The following is a 17,979-nucleotide window of genomic DNA, read 5'->3' on the forward strand; positions in this document are numbered from 1 at the left end:
GTGTGCCAGCACCTCCCAGTCTCAGCCGGGTGCTGCCGCTCCCCTGCCAGCCCTCCCCGGCCCCGCGGCTGCAGAAGGCGGTGGGGACGCCCCTGGCCGGAGGTCCGCGTCCTGCCGGCCGCTGAGGAGCTCCGAGGCTCCGCAGGAGACATCACTTCTCCCGCACCACGGCTTCACGAATGGCCTCGTTACTGCAAACAATCACCGGAGCCGGTGACCCGAGGTGGGGCTGGCAGCCAGGCCATGGCTGTCTCCACAGCTCAGCGTCTCTGGTCAGCGGAGGATCAATACCTGGGCAGCCGGCAGCAGCCCCATGCCTTCCTGGCACCTACTCAACCAGCTCAGAGCCTGGCTTGTGCCGTCCCATCTGTCCCAGGCAGAAGAACGAGCTCTGCTCAGGCTGCCCTCGGACCAGACACCAGCCTTCCAAAAAAGATTTTGTACATTATTTATTGGAGTCTTTGAGGCTGCTAAAAACAAGTGGGACAGCCACATCCTGGCATTAACTAGGTATATACACACATCTATAGCTTAAATGACATCTCTGTAAATTACCCTGTGTTACTGAAAGCACAGAGGGGGGGGAAACCCCACATTATACTTGTATGAACTTCCACATCATTCCAGTCGATTTGTGAGGCTGGAAAAAGACCTCTGAGATCATCCAGTCCAACCCTTACCCCAGCACTGCCAGGTCACCACCAAACCACGGCCCTCAGCACCGGCTTTGACATCTCCCCAGGGACAGGGACTCCACCACTGCCCCGGGCAGCCTGCGCCCGGGCTGGACAAACCTTTCGGGGCAGGGATTGTTCCCTAGAGCCAACCGCAGCCTCCTCCGGAGCACCCTGAAGCCGTTTCCTCTTGTCCTGTCGCTTGCTCCTGGGAAGAACAAGGGACTGGCGGGGGCATAAGGGATGGAGGGGGCACAGGTGGTGCCCGCGGCACTTCCTCACGCCTCGCCGGCACCGCCGCTCAGCGGGCAGGGTCTGGGTACGAGCGACACCTGCCTAACTAATTACCGCCGACCGCGCCGTGCGTGCGGCGAGGGCCCGCGGACAGCCCGATCCGGGCGGGGGTGCAGCAGCCGCGGACAACCAGCGCCACGCCGCTGCCCACCGACCCTGCCGGCCCCGCCGCTCCCCCGGCAGCACCCCCCCACCCCCGCAGCCCCCACCGCGCGGGGCACGCCGGGAGCGGGGCGGAGGCCGCGCGCAGCCGCCGCTCCGCCGGCGCCGCCCCCCCCCGTCCCTCCGCGGGCCCGATGCTGGTGTCGGCGGCGCGGCGCGATGAGCCGCCCGTCCTCCGCCGGCCCCGGCTCTAGCAAGCCCTGCGGCAAGCAGCAGCAGCAGCACGCTCCGACCCCCGCCGTGCCCGCCGCCGTCCTACCGGGGCCCGGCGGGGCCTCCCCGCCGCCGCCGCCCCCTCCTCCGCCACCGCCTCCGCCGCCGCCGCAGCAGCAGCAGCAGCACCACGAGCTGACCTCGCTGTTCGAGTGCCCGGTCTGCTTCGACTATGTCCTACCACCCATCCTGCAGTGCCAGGCCGGGCACCTGGTCTGCAACCAATGCCGGCAGAAGCTGAGCCTCTGCCCCACCTGCCGGGGCTCCCTCACCCCCAGCATCAGGAACCTGGCCATGGAGAAGGTGGCCTCGGCTGTCCTCTTCCCCTGCAAGGTAAGGGGCACCTCCTGCCCTCTGCTTCCATTGCCGTGATCCGCAGATGTCTTAGCGCTGGGACTCTCTCTCAGCATCAGGAGCTTGCAAGGTAAAGACGGGAGCTTGGCAGGGAAGTTGGCGATGGGGGCTAGGGCCATCTGGGCTCCCCTCCATCGCACTCCCCTTGCCCTCTGTCTTAATTGCTTGAGTGATCTTGGCTACGGCTGTGAGCCTGATTTTTCGGGGGGCTGAAACCCGCCTCTTACTAGCTTGCTGATGAGCAGCGATGTGCCGTGTCCAGGAAGCTAGGATGGGTACCCTGCACGAAGAGAGTTCTCTACGATCCTTCACCACGGCCATCCCTAACTGGAGATGTTCCCAAGCCTCCAGACAGGTCTGGTCCTTTAGAAGAAAAGTCAATTCATTGCACACTGCTCTTGCACTGTGCTTTGTGGGAAAGTCTTTCTGCACCTCACAGCCCACACTTTGCATTTCAAGAGTGGAAGGCAGAGTGAGGCTGCACATCAGCTAGCAAGTCTGAAGTCATACCAGGCTAACAACTTTAATGTCTTTAGCCAGGTGGCCAGAGGTAGGCAAAACCTACCTAACCTGCACATTGGCATTATTCTTGTATACAGATTTCTTCCTGCATGCTGCCTCTATAGCCTCTTCAGAGCTTCTCTTCAAATACACACAAAAAACATTACTTTAATGCTCTTAAGCAAACAGAGTAACCCTAGCTCAGGTCATACCTCCTATTTCCAAGATGTAGCAGGCTCCAATAAAGCAGTGATTCTTTTTTTTCCCCTGCTGAAGATGCAGTTCACTTGGTTTCTAACTGAGCAGACATCCCCTACACAGAGGATCTGCTCACATCACTCATCCTCCACACGTGCAGGGTCTGAGTCCTTGCTGGGTCCCTGAGTGCTGCTGACACAAGAGCAGGCAGGCCTCTTGTTTTCCAGCAGTTATTTGTGTCTCCTGCTGCTCCATCCCAGAGGCAAAGCAGGAGGGGTTGGGGCTTGGCAGGCTGTTCCCAGCTCTCTGCTGCTCATCTCCCATGTGGCTTCAGACAAGTTACTTTGCTGCTGTCCCTGCCCGCCTTCGTTTACAGGGCTGTCAATATTGGCCTGCCTCTGCTGAGCGCTTTCCAGCTGCTCTGCTGGTTCCCAAATGCATGAGGACACTCCAAAAGCCCTCCTGTCCAAGTGAAGCTCAGGGCAGCACGCACGGCGTGACATACGTGGTGAGAACATGGTGTGCTAAGCCATGTGTGGTGATGAGCTCCGAGCTGACTGGTTCCTCTTGGGGAGAGAATGCAGTGCTAAACAAATGGTTGTGAAAACAAGTACACAATGCTTCCCGGCCTGGAATGCTGCAAGTGGTGAGAGGGCAATGGGAAGACAGAAACCAGCCCTGCCAGCCCAGGCATCAGTGGCACTCCTGCGCTGTCGACACCATGCACAGCCCAAGCCCCCATGTCTCAAGGGCACAGTCAAGGTGTAAAAGGTGCACAGACCTCAAGGGTATCCTGTAACCTACACAGAGCCCTTCTGAGGGCTGTTAAAGATCAACAGTGCTGGCCAAGCAGCATAAAAGCAGCAAGTCAGCTTTTCTGTTTATGGCCCACTGCTGTAGGTCTCCTCAGCAAAGAGCCTACAGCAATGGCTTTGGGACACACTGGCTGGCACACCCACACAGACACTGCTCACCACTGGTCACTTTGACACCGATGGCAGCTTGTGTGTGCTCACTGTTTGATAATGAGGTCAGACTGGGAGCTGCTTCTCCACACCCTGCATGACAGAAGCCGGGTTAAGGAGGTTGTGACCATGGGAGATGCCAGCAGGACTGGTAGCCACACGTACCTGGGTGGCAGGGCAGATCCCATGGGACAGGAAGACACCTCATTCTGCTGCAGTAAAGCCATCAGCTGAGGTCTAAGGACGGGGGCAGACACCCTAAGTGAAGGCTCATGTTAATGCTATGGCTTAAACACAAGCTCCTCCAGCAGCACAAGATAGAGTTTCTGTCCCAGTATCCCTAATGCCCAGCACAGCAATTTGCATCTTGGGCATTTAACCCTTAGAGCTGCAGCTTCCTGCACACGTTGGGCCAGAGATAATCGCTTTTACCATGGTTATGTCTGTCCTGAAGGAGCAGCATGGGCAGTGTGGACAGCAGTTCAGAAAAGTGTCCCCACTTTCAAGCAAATGAACCCTCCAAGCTGCCCACCGACATTAGAAGTTAGATGGCACCTAGCTGTGTGCTAGCTTTGTACTCAGCGACTTTGTACTCTGCTCTCCTTCCACTCCTCACAACTGCAGGGTTGAAATTGTTCCAGTGTTTGAAAAAAAAAAAAAGCAAAGCTGTGGGCAATCTGCATTTGAATTTGCTGGGAGTGCTTGAGCTCTGTGATGGTAATAAGGTACAGCTATTAAAAATGCTCCACTCCAGCAGCTGTTTGCCGAAACTGGAAAGCTTTGTTCTTTTGGAAGAAAAGAAAAACCCAAACCAGGACCACTTCAGCTGAGCTGGGCCAGCCAGGTCTAACTGCAGCAGCACACCCAGCTACAGCTCAGCCTCTCCTTGTATCCGAGTGCTTGCTTTAGGGGAGCACAGCCACAGCGGACAGAAAGAACCCATTTTTAAGTGGAAACAGAGATAAGCTCAGCTCTGAAGGCAGGGCTAAGCAGAGGTACCTAGTGTAGAGTTTGCGATGAGGAGCACAGAACCATAGAATTAAACAGGTTGGGAAAGACCTTTGAGATCATCAAATCCGACCTGTCTGTCACCCAGCGCCAGCTAATCAACTAAACCATGGCACCCAGTGCCACATCAGTCTCCTTTTAAACACTTCGAGGAACGGTGACCACCTCCCCAGGCAGCCCATCCCAGCAGCCAGTCAGCTCTTTCTGTGAAGACCTTCCTCCTAATACCCAGCCTAAGCCTCCCCTGGCACACCTTGAGACTGTGTCCCCTTGTTCTGTCACTGACTGCCTGGGAGAAGAGACCAACCCCCACCTAGCCACAACCTCCTTTCTGGTAGTTGCAGACAGCAGTAAGGTCCCCTGTGAGCTTCCCCTTCTCCAGGCTAACCAACCCCAGCTCACTCAGCAGCTCCTCTTAGGGCTGTGCTCCAGACCCCTCACCAGCCTGTGGCCGATGGCCAGCGCTCCCAGGCACCAGGTGGGCACAGGGGTGGCTGGGGCTGGTGCCTGTCCTGACAGCTTGTGTTTGGTCTCTTCCCAGTATGCCACCACGGGCTGCTCGCTGACACTCCACCACACAGAAAAGCCAGAGCACGAAGACATCTGCGAGTACCGGCCCTACTCCTGCCCCTGCCCCGGGGCCTCCTGCAAGTGGCAGGGGTCCCTGGAAGCCGTCATGTCCCACCTCATGCACGCCCACAAGAGCATCACCACCCTGCAGGGAGAAGACATCGTGTTTCTAGCCACGGACATTAACCTGCCGGGGGCGGTTGACTGGGTGATGATGCAGTCGTGCTTCGGCCACCACTTCATGCTGGTGCTGGAGAAGCAGGAGAAGTACGAGGGCCACCAGCAGTTCTTCGCCATCGTGCTGCTCATCGGCACCCGCAAGCAGGCCGAGAACTTTTTCTACAGACTGGAGCTGAACGGCAACCGCCGGCGGCTGACCTGGGAGGCCACCCCGCGCTCCATCCACGACGGCGTGTCGGCCGCCATCCGCAACAGCGACTGCCTGGTGTTCGACACGGCCATCGCGCACCTCTTCGCCGACAACGGCAACCTGGGCATCAACGTCACCATCTCCACCTGCTGCCCGTGAGCTGCCCGCCCGCCGCAGGCTGGGCTGCCTGGACGTCGTGCTTCGCCTTCACCAAGGGTTTTCTTTCTGTTCCGGTGTCTTTAACGATCCTCACCCGCGCCATCGCCTGTGCTAAGGTTCCTAACTAGCCAACGTTTTTACCTTCGGAGAGAAGAGGAACAAGAGTGTCCTGTAAGTCCTGCCAGTGGGAAAAGGTCTTTTTAAACTCTCGGGTGCCTTAGGAAGATTACACACACACACAGAGTCACCTTTTTTAATTTAACTGTCTTTTGTTTAAAGAGTGCTTCCACTAGACCTGCGGCTGAAGAGACCAGAAGGACTGCATTCCTCTTGGGAGCGCACCTGAAAGGCCTTCCAGCAGGAGCACAGACTCGCTCTCGCAGCTGAGCTTTAGCAACAGCTTTCAGTAGGTGGGAAAGGAAAGGAACCCAAGCAGCCTCTCGCAGGAGGGGCCGTGACTCAAAGGGCAGCAAGGGGTACCTCGGTGCCCATGCTCCATTTCCTGTTAGCTTACCAGAAAGGGATGAGCGCTGGCTCCCAGCTGGGTTTTCAGCAGAATGCAGGGGAGGAGGAGCTGAGGTAGAGCAGGGAGGATTCACAGGCCGTGGCAAGTGCCAGCTCCTGTCCCTTTCAGGGGAATTAGTGAGCCCAGTACACTTAACAGCCAGGTAGGGGTGTGGCAAGTGCCAGCTCCTGTCCCTTTCTGGGGGATTAGTGAGCCCAGTACACTTAACAGCCACTCAGCCAGGTACGGGTGAAAGAGGAGACCACCTCAAAGGCATCTTCAACATCTAGAGCCAACAACACAGAAATACACTCGAGCTGTCCACACGCAGCTTCCCTCAGAGACATACTTGACTGTTGATTATTGTAAAAGATGAATAATATAGCAAGAGCTTTATGGCCAGTGTCACATCGTTTGCTATTTAAGTTCTGTTGCCATATTTACTTTTATTTTGTAATAAATATTTTGCAAAAACTACCCTGCAGAGCCTGCTGTGCTAAGATGCCTGTGCGGGGCAGGAGCTGTGGCTCCCTGGTGGCTACTCTGCCAGCTGGAGCTGATGGCCTGGCTCACACAAGTCGGGATGCTCACTCCCCACACACCCTTCAGCGCTGCAAAGGAGCAGAGCAGGGTGGGGATTTGAGTCCCAAGGTCAACAGTGACAGCCTGACTCATGCACACAGAAACTGTCACTGGAGCTGAGTCTGCCTGGAGCTCCCCTTCTGTGACCAGAACCTTCTGCCTGAATCACTCAAATAATATTGGCTCCACATATGGTTTTGCTGAGTGTTCAGGTGTTTGCTGTTTGGGACAGACAGTGAGCTGTGAGGTGCTACAGGCTGCTGAGCTACTGAGCAGTAGGAAGCCTCACTAGAGTGGCAAACTGCACATCAAGTGACAGTTGAAGCTTGGTGTGAATAAACATGGTGGGGAGGAAAAGCAGCCCTAACCACACTCCTCCAGGGAGGGGCTTTTTGGAGTTAACCACACAGAGTCCTTGGCAAACATCACCCAGCACCAGGTAGCAGCCCCCAGAGAAGCCCATGAGAGAACGACAAGGACCCCATCAGCAAAGGGAAGCTTGCTGCAGCCTGGAGAACTTGGAAGCAGTCACTAATCTCTCCATATCCAGTTTCTACAGAGATCCTACATTTGATCTCCTTTACCCTGCACTGGTAGAGCTCAGCGGCAGTTGCTAATTTACACCTGCTTAGGCAGGATCAAAGTCCTGGCTCTGCCAGCCCCTCACACCTCTGCTTTCAGCAGAGCCTGTGAAGCATTGCTCAGGATTTGATTCATTCCCTTGTATTTCAGCAACACTTCTAGCTGAAGATCACTTTCCTTGCCGACTGAACAGCTCTGCTATGTAAAACAAAACTCTGAGGTGTGTCTTTGATTATAGCAGGATTAATTACATTAATTACTCCACTGCTGCCTATAACCCACATTAGAGAAGGGAACACAGGTTATTTCATTAGGTCTTTCCACACCTTTCAGTTCTGAAGGAATGGCAAACTTTTGCTACATCTCACAGCAAAAAAACCCAAACACCAAACCATTTATAAAATCATAGAATCAAGCAGGTTGGAAGAGACCTCCAAGCTCATCCAGTCCAACCTCACACCCAACCCTGGCCAGTCAATGGCACTAAGTGCCCCATCCAGGCTTTGCTTCAACACCTCCAGGGACAGAGACTCCACCACCTCCCCAGGCAGCCCATTCCAATGCCAATCACTCTCTCTGCCAACAACTTCCTCCTGACATCCAGCCTCAACCTCCCATGGCACAGCTTGAGACTGTGTCCCCTTGTTCTGTTGCTGGGTGCCTGGCAGAAGAGCCCAACCCCACCTGGCTACAGCCTCCCTGCAGGCAGCTGCAGGCAGCAATGAGCTCTGCCCTGAGCCTCCTCTGCTGCAGGCTGCACCCCCCCAGCTCCCTCAGCCTCTCCTCACAGGGCTCTGCTCCAGGGCCCTCACAGCTTTGTCGCCCTCCTGTGGACACCTTCCAGTACTGCAACATCTCTCTTGAATCGGAGGAGCCCAGAACTGGACACAGCACTCCAGGGGTGGCCTGAGCAGTGCTGAGCACAGGGGCAGAAGAATCTCTCTTGTCCTGGCCACACTGCTCCTGAGCCAGCCCAGGATGCCATTGGCTCTGCTTCTTACCTGGGCACTGCTGCCTCCTCTGCAGCTCCTCTCTCCCAGCACCCCCAGCTCCCTCTCTGCCTGGCTGCTCTCAGCCGCTCTGTCCCCAGCCTGTAGTGCTGCTTGGGGTTGTTGTGGCTGAAGTGTAGAACCCTGCACACTTTTCTGACTGAAACTGAATTTAGGGTAAGGAATACCTCAGCTGGCACTGCCAGGGACTGATGATTCCTCTCCAGCTGGAATGAGCAGGTGACATTTCCTTCCAGCACTCCATCCCAGGGTTTCAGCAGCTGGTCCAGCCTCTCAAAGGAAGATGTCCAAGGGCCAGAGGCAGGAGAGGCTCACAGGGCGCCAAGGGAAGAGTAGCACACCAGTCAGTGTGCCTCAAGGCACGCAGCAAAGCCGCACCGAGCCCACTCCGGTTGCCTTAATGCAACTCCTGCCCACCGCCAAAGCAAGACGGCAACTTCCACTTGAAAACACCCATCATCAATATGCACAAACTCCTGGGCCCTGGTGACTTCCCAGCCAGACTACCGCACAACCGGAGCGGTTATGCCTGTGGCTGTGCCAGCACCAAGCCACGTCCCGTTCCAGTTTGCCTCCGGCAGCCTCCGCCGCACCGCGCACACGGCGCAGCCCTTCCTGCAGACGGCGGAGCTGGGTAGGAGCTCTGCCCGCACCCCTAGCTCTTAAACCAGGTCCGCACCAGCCCCCGGGGCAGGCGCAGTCGCCGCTCGGCCGCCTCCCGCCTGAAGCGGAGCCGCCGGGGCTCGGCCCCGCCCCGCCCGGCAGCCCCCGCGCCCGACGCGCTGCCATGGAGACCGGGTCGGAGCGGCGCCGGCACCGGGCGTGCGGCTGCCGAGCGCCCACCGTGACTCATGGGGGTTTGTGTCCTAGGCAATGGAAGCGGCGGGAAGCGGCGAACCCAAGGCGAGGTGCGAGCGGCCGGCAGCGGCAATGCCGCAGCAGACGGAGCCCGGCGGGCTGCCGGACCGCAGCCGCAGCGACTCAAGTAAGGACCGGGCTTTGCTCGTTCTCGGGGCTGCTTTCCTGTGCCGCCTCCCGTCCCGCTGCCTCCCGCGGGCTTTGCAGTTTCACAGACACCCTTTTGCAGAGCGGCTGCAGCCCCGGGAGCAGCCCCAGAGTCCCCTCTGCGGTCCCCTCTCTGCAGAGTCCCTTCCGGAGCAGCCGCTGGGTCCCATTAACAGGCACAGGAGCGCTGAGCGATGGCAGAACAGCGCGTTGTGTTGTGCCAGGCCTCTGAGGAGAGCTGAGAACACACCAAGTTCTTCTGCTCCTGCTCAGCTGAGCCATCCCGACACGGTGTGCCCAGCCCCTTCACCTACTGGCTGCAACGCAGCACTCTGCCTTGGCACACAGCATGGCAGTGAAGGTCACTGCCTGAGCCCATTGCTTCTGGGCACATCCAACAGCCTTTGTGCCTTGTGTTCAGAGCCTCTGAGAGCAGGTGTGAGCTGGGCCACAAACCATAGAATAATAGAATCAAACAGATTGGAAGAGAGCTCCAAGCTCATCCAGTCCAACCTAGCACCCAGCCCTGGCCACTCAACCAGACCATGGCACTAAGTGCCCCAGCCAGGCTTTGCCTGAACACCTCCAGGCACGGCAACACCACCACCTCCCTGGGCAGCCCATTCCAATGCCAATCACTCTCTCTGCCAAAAACTTCCTCCTAACATCCAGCCTGAACCTGCCCTGGCATAGCTTGAGGCTGTGTCCCCTTGTTCTGTCCCTGGGTGCCTGGCAGCAGAGCCCAACCCCACCTGGCTACAGCCTCCCTGCAGGCAGCAGTGAGCTCTGCCCTGAGCCTCCTCTGCTGCAGGCTGCACCCCCCCAGCTCCCTCAGCCTCTCCTCACAGGGCTGTGCTCCAGGCCCCTCACAGCTTTGTCGCCCTCCTGTGGACACCTTCCAGTACTGCAACATCTCTCTTCAATTGGGGAGCCCAGAACTGGACACAGCACTCCAGGGGTGGCCTGAGCAGGGCTGAGCACAGGGGCAGAAGAATCTCCCTTGTCCTGCTGCCCACACTGCTCTTGAGCCAGCCCAGGATGCCACTGACTCTCCTGCCCACCTGGGCACAAGCAAGCACATGAGCTAGAAGTGCTGGAAAACACATCCTGTATTTTCCATACTTTCCAAAAAGAAAGAAAGAGAGAAAGGCTTAGAGAAGGGTTGGTATCTCTGCCTGCCCAGAGTTTCACCTGGCTGCTTTCTGGAAAGCAGGACAAGCCTACTTAGAAGGGCAAGACAACTTGGGTGGCACCAAGGAGGACTGAAATTCTATATTAGAAGCACCAGGGATGTGTTTGGTCTGCCTAAAGGGGAGCCCATGGCAGCTGGCCTGCTGGCCACATTGGTGTACAAACAGAAGGTGATGTGTGTGGGATAGCATACAGCTGTGCCCCCAAGGTGCAAGGGTGTCAGTGGCACTGCTTGCCAGGAGGGAATCTAGTGCTGCTGAGTACAGTGGCAGACATCTGAGATGTTTCCTGTCACCCCAAGGCCAAAAATACCCTTCCATGCACTCATACAATGTGGATTGCACTTGCAAATGAGAAAAAAGCCTTCATTTGTCTCCACAGCTCTTACTTTTTAAGGCAAGAGAGGCTGGCAATGCTCTGAGACATTGGATGAGTGCCACAAGTCAGTGAGTCTAAGCAATAAGCTGTCTCCATGACTTCAGTGGAGTGAAGCCCTTGTAAAGCCCTGACCCCATGTCAGTGCCCAGTTCTAGCCCTGCAGGCACTGAGAGAAGTCACTTGCAGACACAGAGTGAGAGTGTAGGATGGTGTGGAAGGTCTGGGGCAGCTGCTGTGGCTGGCACGCTGCAAAAGGGCGCAAACAGATCAGACCCCCGCGGGCATGGTGTCGCTGCTCAGTAATTCTGCTTGTCACTGTTGCTTGCAGCGCTGTCAGAGGCGTCGGGCAGCCTGGATGTGCTGTGTGACACCGAGGTAAGGACCCGCCCAGGCTGCGTGGGGCCGGTTTTGTGCAATGGCTTTATCCCTGAGCAAAGATGTGACTCCACCTTGCTTTTGGCGTTTTCTGCCTCGAGTTCCAAGAGGATTTTGTGAGGCTGTTCGAGCACTCCCTGCGCACGCTGCCCTCCGTCGGCCTGCCCACGCTTCTGGCTTACAGACCCGAATCCTCCTGGGACAAGCCACAGGCTGAGGTGAGCCTCAGGCTGAGTGCAGTCATTCCAGGACGTGGCAGGCACAGATCCGTCTGACAGCCTGTTGTGAGCAGAGCCCTTTCCCCAGGGTAGCCAGCATCTGTGTGCTGCCACCACATTTCCATCCTCCCTGTGTGCTCTCTCCTTCAGGCAGAGGAAGATCCTGCCCCAAGGTGTGAGTTCTGTGGCAGCCTGCTGAAGCCATTCCCTGCCTCGGAAAAGCTTTTCCTGCTGGCACAGGATGATGACTCTGTAAGCTGGTGGAAAGGATCATAGAATGGCTCAGGTTGGAAGGGACCTCAAAGATCATCCAGTTCCAACTCCCCACCATAGACAGGGACACCTCCCACTAGAACAGGTTGCTCAAGGCCTCATCCAACCTGGCCTTGAACACCTCCAGGGAGAGAGCATCCACAACCTCCCTGGGCAGCCTCAGTGCCAGTGTCTCATCACCCTCACTGCAAAGAACCTTTTCCTAACATCTAGTTTGAATCTCCCCTCTGCCAGTTCAAACCCATTCCTCCTCCTCCTGTCATTACCAGACCTTGTCAATAGTCCCTCCCCAGCCCTCCTGCAGGCCACCTTCAGATACTGGAAGGCCACTGCAAGGTTTCCTCAAAGCCTTCTCTTCTCCAGGCTGCAGAGCCCCAACTCTCTCAGCCTGTGCTCAGAGCAGAGCTGCTGCAGCCCTCTCAGCATCTTTGTAGCCCTCCTCTGGACTTGCTCCAACACTTCCATGTCCTGCTTGTGCTTGGGGCTGCAGAACTGCCCCCAGCACTGCAGGTGGGGTCTGAGGAGAGCAGAGCCAAGGGGCAGAATCCCCTCCCTTGCCCTGTGCCCACACTGCTCTTGCTGCAGCCCAGCACAGGGTTGTGTCTGGGCTGTATACTCACACTGCAGGCTCCTGTTGAGCTTCGCATGACCCCAGACCCCCAGGTCCTTTTCCTCAGGGCTGCTCTCAGCCATTCACCACCCAGGCTGCGTTTGTGTTTGGGATTGGACCGACTCAGGTGCAGGACACTTGGATCAGCAGGGATTTGCTGTGGAAAGGCTGCACTCATGGCACCTTTGTCTTGCCTATCAGCATTTCTGCTGTGAGCACCGTCGAGACCTCTACGAGTTCATCATCAGTGAGAGGAGGAACCAGGAAGATGCCCGCAGTGCTGCTGCTGGCAGCTCCCACAGACCTGGCAGCACCGAAGCTGAGAGGCAGCTGGCAAAGGACAGAGCCTACCCACGGTACTATGGCATGGCCACAGAGAGAACTGGGGGTTGGGTATGCCTGAGGAGCAGGTGAATCTGGGGGGAAAAGGCAGGTTAAGAAAATGAGACCCCAGCATGAGAACAACAGAACAAATTTGCTTTAGGCCACCCAAGGTCATGTTCTACCTGGATGTTGTTGGCTTTTCTCTTACTGGGCTGCACTGGAAGGTGCTGACACAGGTGCTGAGGAAAGCATTCATTCCAGTGCTGGCAGATATGGTGCCTAGAGGCAGCAGAGTCAAAGCTATAACCACAGCTGTGCCAGGTATGACACCTGATTGCCTCAGGTGCTGAAACCAAGCTGGAATCTGTATTTCTCTCTTTGGCTGCACAAACTGTGACAAGTGTTTGGGTTCCAGCTTCCTGAGTCACGAGAACTCAGCAAGTTCCACTCTGGTGAAGGCCCAAAGCTTACACAAGATACCTAAGACTGTGGCACAGGCTTAAAGAGTGAAGCCTGGAAGGAGACATTCATTGCCTTGACCCTTTGCAGTCTGGTGGTGGCCATCATAGGGCTGGTCACTGACATCTCTGCATGGAGCAGCTCCTTTTGCCAAGATAGTATTTTTGGTGACACTCCCTTGCCTTTAACTGCAGTTTGCAATCATGTAAGTGAAGAACAGGCTCAGCAACTTGTGTTCTACTGCAAGGGTATCCAGCAGTTGTAGCTTTCAGAGGAGCTTTCTAAGGAGCATACATTGGGAATGTTCTCCTTTCCCAGGCAGCAGGACAAGCTGTTGGCCAAACAGTTAGCTTCCCTGGCAGCAGAGCCACAAGGCACAGCTGTGGGTGAGTTTGCATTTCCTCCTGCATTTCTGTGTCTGTTCTTTACCACAATGAGTTTGGTCTCTAATGCTCTCTCAAGTCAACAGGAGGCTTTAGGCTGAGACACGCTAGCTCAGGTGTGCAGTCCCACTAAGCCAGACACTGCCACGTTCGATAATCCCTCATGGGAACACCCAGAAGCAGTTAGCCTCACACTGCACAGAGGAGCTCTGTGCTGAGGCTTGCAGTATTTGTGTCTGAACGTTCAGCTGAGAGGAACAGACATGACCTTAGAGACCAGCAACTTGGCAAAGCCACGCCAGGGAGGTGGCAACTGCCAGCATCAGGTTGATGAATGTCTCAGCTCATCAGGGAAATGCTGCACTGATTGCTAGCCTGGGCTGTGGGTGACTCAGCAGCCCTTGGGCTCTAGCTGCAAAACCAAAGGTACTTTGGCTAGGAAGAGTTGAAGTGTTTCCAGAGAGGATGCAGGGCACTGAGGCTCCTGAGGCAGCAAGGATTTCAGCTCCTGGAGCTGGGAATGCTATCCAGACAAAGTCCTTCTGCACTCACACAGATGTGTGTATGTAGACATAAATGGGGAAGCTGCATCTTTTCATACCCCTGTCCTCTGAGCTGAATGCTTTGGACTGACCTCAGTAGATAGAAAACACCCCAAGGCAGACTCCCAGGATGAAGTCTTTCAGCCAGAAGTCCCCACTCCCCGGGCTGCAGCCTCCCTGCAGAGGCACCAGCCCTACCCGATGCCCCTGTACTCTCCAGGTTCCAGCCAGGCTGGCACTATTTCCTACCTGCTGTCTCGGGAGCCCCCATCACCCACAGGCTGGACGCTGATGCCCGGTGAGCAAGTGTCAGGGCCTGAGGAGGAGCCCGAGGAGGAGCCCGAGGAGGAGCCTGGCTACTCCAGCCTCACCTGCTGCGACTTCACCCTGCTGGGGGGCAATGTGAGTGGCTGCTGCTGGTGCCCATGGTCTGTGCCTGTCCATGCCCAAGCGCTGGTGCAGGGCTGCTCCCACCGGTTTCACCATTTCTTCTCCCATCTCAGGTGGTGAAGAATGAGCTGTTGGTAAAATACTACAAAGGCGGAGGGAGATTCCTCACCATGCTGCCAGACGGAACAGCACAGCTACTGTATCCTTTGTGGGCTGGTTCCTTGGCATTAGCCCAGGGCTGTAGCTGCAGTTTGCACTGTGCCCGCTTTGCCGCCAGATAACCTGCTCATGCTCACTGCCACAGCCCCAGGCAAGCAGCAGGGAACCTGCTTGCCTAGCTCTTGGTCTGAAGCTTCTCAGGTCATCCAGAGGTTCAGGGAAGGAGAAGCACTTGTGTCTCTAATACCCAGCTCCAGAAGTGCACGGGCTTTGTGTTCAGCCCTGCTTCCAAGCCTTGGCCACCCCTGGAAGGGCACTACTGGCCAAGAGGGCTCTGACAGTGCCCTCCCCCGGAGGCAAACCAGCATAAGGTCTCCAGCCAGCACCAGCTCTGTCCTGCGTGCAGGAGTACCGAAGAGGTGCAGGGACAAACTGCAGTCCCCGGTGTAACTGCAAGTCCCATTTGAAGGAATGAACCCATGGCAGCTTCACCAAAGGACCCCACAGCCTCTGGGTTGCCTTTGTTGGTGTTTGAACTAAAACATCACTAAATCACCCATGTTCTCCCTTCCTGTGGCTGAATTCTTTCTGACCCAGGGTGTACAACTGCATCTGAGCTTTTGCCACCAAAGCAAACAGGCTTGAGGCTGCTCCTGTGCCCTGCCCTCTGAGCTCCCTCTCCCCAGGGATGCTGCCCATCACAGCAGCAGCAAAGGCAGAAGTGCCACAAACGTTGAGCACTCAGTCACAGGTCTGAGTGGAGGGAAACGTCAGTGAGACACAATTATCTGCTGCCCTTTCCCCCCACAGCTGTTTGGTTTTTATCTCTGGGAGTACAGTACCTGCCCCTTTTCTCTGCTGTCACTCAGGCTGAGTGATTTGATCACTGCTCTCTGCCAGTGCTTCTACCATCCTAAGGCTTGCCCAAAGCTGTGCCTACAAAAATACATTTGCTAAGGGGCTCTGCCTGGGTGACAGGTTGGAAATCAGCGCTCTGACTGCTCTTCCATCACTGAACACAGAGTACTTCCAGGCAGGAGGAAAGCTCTGGCTGTGTCCCCAGTGATGCTGGCAGCATCCTGTCACTCTGCCCCAGCCCTGGGATCCACACAGTGTGTCCACTTCCACGCTCCACGGCAGTGCTCTGAAGCTTTCAGTATGCAATAGCAGACCAGCCAAAGGAAGGGTTATGAGCACCTTACCTGGCAGTTACCCATCTGGCAACCTGGCAATCATGGTTGTACGGCACAAAGCCCAGCTGGCTTGCATAGTGCAGGAGGACAAGCCCAGCAAGGCTAAGATACAAGCAGTGTTTCAGTCCCGGGGCAGAAGCATCTGCTACCACCCGAGCGGCACCGTCTGGTAGGTTCCTGTTGGCCAGAGCAGCTCTGCTCTCCACCACACAACCTTCAAAGGCCAGGAAGGGTATCTTTAATCACAGAATGGTTTAGGCTGGAAGAGACCTCAAAGATCATCCAGTTCCAACTCCCCACCATAGACAGGGGCACTTCCCACTATAACAGGTCGTGCAAGGCCTCATCCAGCCTGGCCTTGAACACCTCCAGGGAGGGAGCAGCCACAACCTCCCTGGGCAACCTGTGCCAGTGTCTCACCACCCTCACTGCAAAGAACCCTTTCCTAACATCTAGTTTGAACCTTCCCTCTGCCAGTTCAAACCCATTCCTCCTCCTGGCATTACAAGACTTTGTCAATAGCCTCTCCCCAGCCCTCCTGCAGGCCACCTTCAGATACTGGAAGGCCACTGCAAGGTTTCCTCAAAGCCTTCTCTTCTCCAGGCTGCAGAGCCCCAACTCTCTCAGCCTGTGCTCAGAGCAGAGCTGCTGCAGCCCTCTCAGCATCTTTGTAGCCCTCCTCTGGACTGGTTCAAACAGTTCCATGTCCTGCTTGTGCTGGGGGCTCCAGAAGTGCACGCAGTTCTGCAATGGGGTCTGAGGAGAGCAGAGCCAAGGGGCAGAATCCCCTCCCTTGCCCTGCTGCCCACACTGCTCTTGCTGCAGCCCAGCAGAGGGTTGCTGTCTGGGCTGTACTCACACTGCAGGCTCATTTAACTGCATCCAAACACTGAAGGATAAACAGCAGCTCACGGGCCCTGCTCTGAGTGCCTCTCAGAAGAGTGAGGCTGCCCCAGCTGTGTCCAGAGATGGGAGCTAGATCCCGCATGAGCTGTGCCTGTGTCCCATCCCCCAGGGACATCAGCCGTGGGAGCTGCAGGGTGCAGAGCTCTGATTTTCCTCCCTTTTAGGATAAACATGGACATTCAGGGAGGGCAGTATTTCAACCAGACAGGCGGCAGGGTGAGAAGGTGGAGATGGCCCAACAGCATCGCAGCATCAGAGCTCCAGGCCCCGCTGAGCCCCATCTTCATCTCCCTGAACCAGCACGTGGGGGTCAGGATCCTGGGGCAGGACAAAGTCGTCGTATCCTTCCTCGCCATGGGGCGACAAGCAAAGTTCAACGTGGGAATCAAAGTGCAGGTATCGCTTAAGCGTGGGCAGCTCCACACAGCAGGCATGGGGCAGCTAGGGAAGCTCCCATCCATGGGGAAACACTCATCCTGTAGTGCCCCATGGCCCTGCCCTCCAGAAGCTGTACCCATGCTTAGTTACACACATCCAGGGGCTCACCAGCCCTGACTCCCTCCAAGGGATTTGTGGAGGGCAGAAAGCTCTTCCAGACAGGTCCCTGGTGTCCCTGGCTGTGTCCTCAAGGGTCACCCTAGCTCTGCCACAGGCAGGAGAGCTACGATCTGTGTAGGCAGGGTGAGTGGCAGCTCCCTTCCTCTACAGGCTCCTGCCAGAGAGGTAGGTTTGTCCATTGGGTAGGCACCAAAGTCCTGTCCCACGCTGTTGTGGCTCTGCTGACAACCTCCCCTCTGTCCCCCAGGTCAGCAGTGGCCAGCTGCCTCCTCCCATCCGGCTGAGCGAAGGGGAGCTCCTGCTGCTTGCCATCAGGGTGAGGATCCTGCAGCTCCTGGACAGGTTGCGTGGGTGCTTGACCTTTCCTTCTACCAAGCACTGGGACAAGATCAAGCCCCCAGCATTCCTGACCACACAGGCCTGGAAGATCCTACAGCTGTGCACATCTGCAGGCATGAGCAGTGAGCTGCGCAGCTCGGTGCAGGCAATAGTAAACGCTGAGGACTGAGCAGCACCGCAGTCCCTGCAGCCTTGAAGCTCCTGTGTTCTGTGGTTGTGACAAGAAACACCTTTCTACTGTCTGGCAGGGACTCTTCTCTGCCCAGCTGGGCAGGCAGAGCCCTGCTTACCCAAAAAACTTCTTGCACCAGCCCCTAAATACTTCTTACACCTGTCCCTAACCTTTAGGGAGGGCCAGAGACAACTCTTGCCCCCTGTGGCTATCCCTTTTCCTCACACCTCTGCAGATCCCCTTCTCACCCCATTTCCCATTTACTGTCCCAACACAACCTCCTCATCTCCCTCCCCACCCAGGGACAGCACTGGAGAAGAAGGATCCAGTATGCCCTTCAGCTGTTTTCACAAGGGG

The 17,979-nt window shown here is 56.5% G+C and overlaps 2 protein-coding genes across 3 annotated transcripts; both read left to right on the plus strand.

Moving 5' to 3' along the window:
- The first annotated feature begins 1,252 nt into the window (after positions 1-1,252).
- Positions 1,253-6,450, plus strand: SIAH2 (siah E3 ubiquitin protein ligase 2). Of its 2 annotated transcripts, XR_010307217.1 has the most exons (3): positions 1,253-1,676; positions 4,911-5,639; positions 5,748-6,450. XR_010307217.1 is itself a non-coding variant. In XM_064165677.1 (2 exons), exons 1-2 carry the CDS (start codon positions 1,290-1,292, stop codon positions 5,466-5,468), a joined length of 945 nt encoding a protein of 314 aa, XP_064021747.1. In that variant the 5' UTR covers positions 1,253-1,289; the 3' UTR covers positions 5,469-6,450. The 2 variants fall into 2 exon arrangements, 1 of the variants encoding a protein (XP_064021747.1); XM_064165677.1 differs by having other exon boundaries at positions 4,911-6,450.
- Positions 6,451-9,020: 2,570 nt separating this feature from the next.
- On the plus strand, positions 9,021-17,647 carry ERICH6 (glutamate rich 6). Its single transcript, XM_064165775.1, has 11 exons — positions 9,021-9,132; positions 11,050-11,096; positions 11,198-11,335; positions 11,465-11,566; positions 12,399-12,553; positions 13,299-13,366; positions 14,126-14,307; positions 14,409-14,494; positions 15,664-15,816; positions 16,718-16,949; positions 17,359-17,647. The coding sequence occupies exons 1-11, from the start codon at positions 9,021-9,023 to the stop codon at positions 17,617-17,619; spliced, it is 1,536 nt and encodes a 511-aa protein (XP_064021845.1). The 3' UTR covers positions 17,620-17,647.
- Positions 17,648-17,979: the final 332 nt, after the last annotated feature.

This window comes from Pogoniulus pusillus, chromosome 26 (assembly GCF_015220805.1).
Source record: "Pogoniulus pusillus isolate bPogPus1 chromosome 26, bPogPus1.pri, whole genome shotgun sequence".
Classification (NCBI taxonomy): Eukaryota; Metazoa; Chordata; class Aves; order Piciformes; family Lybiidae; genus Pogoniulus; species Pogoniulus pusillus.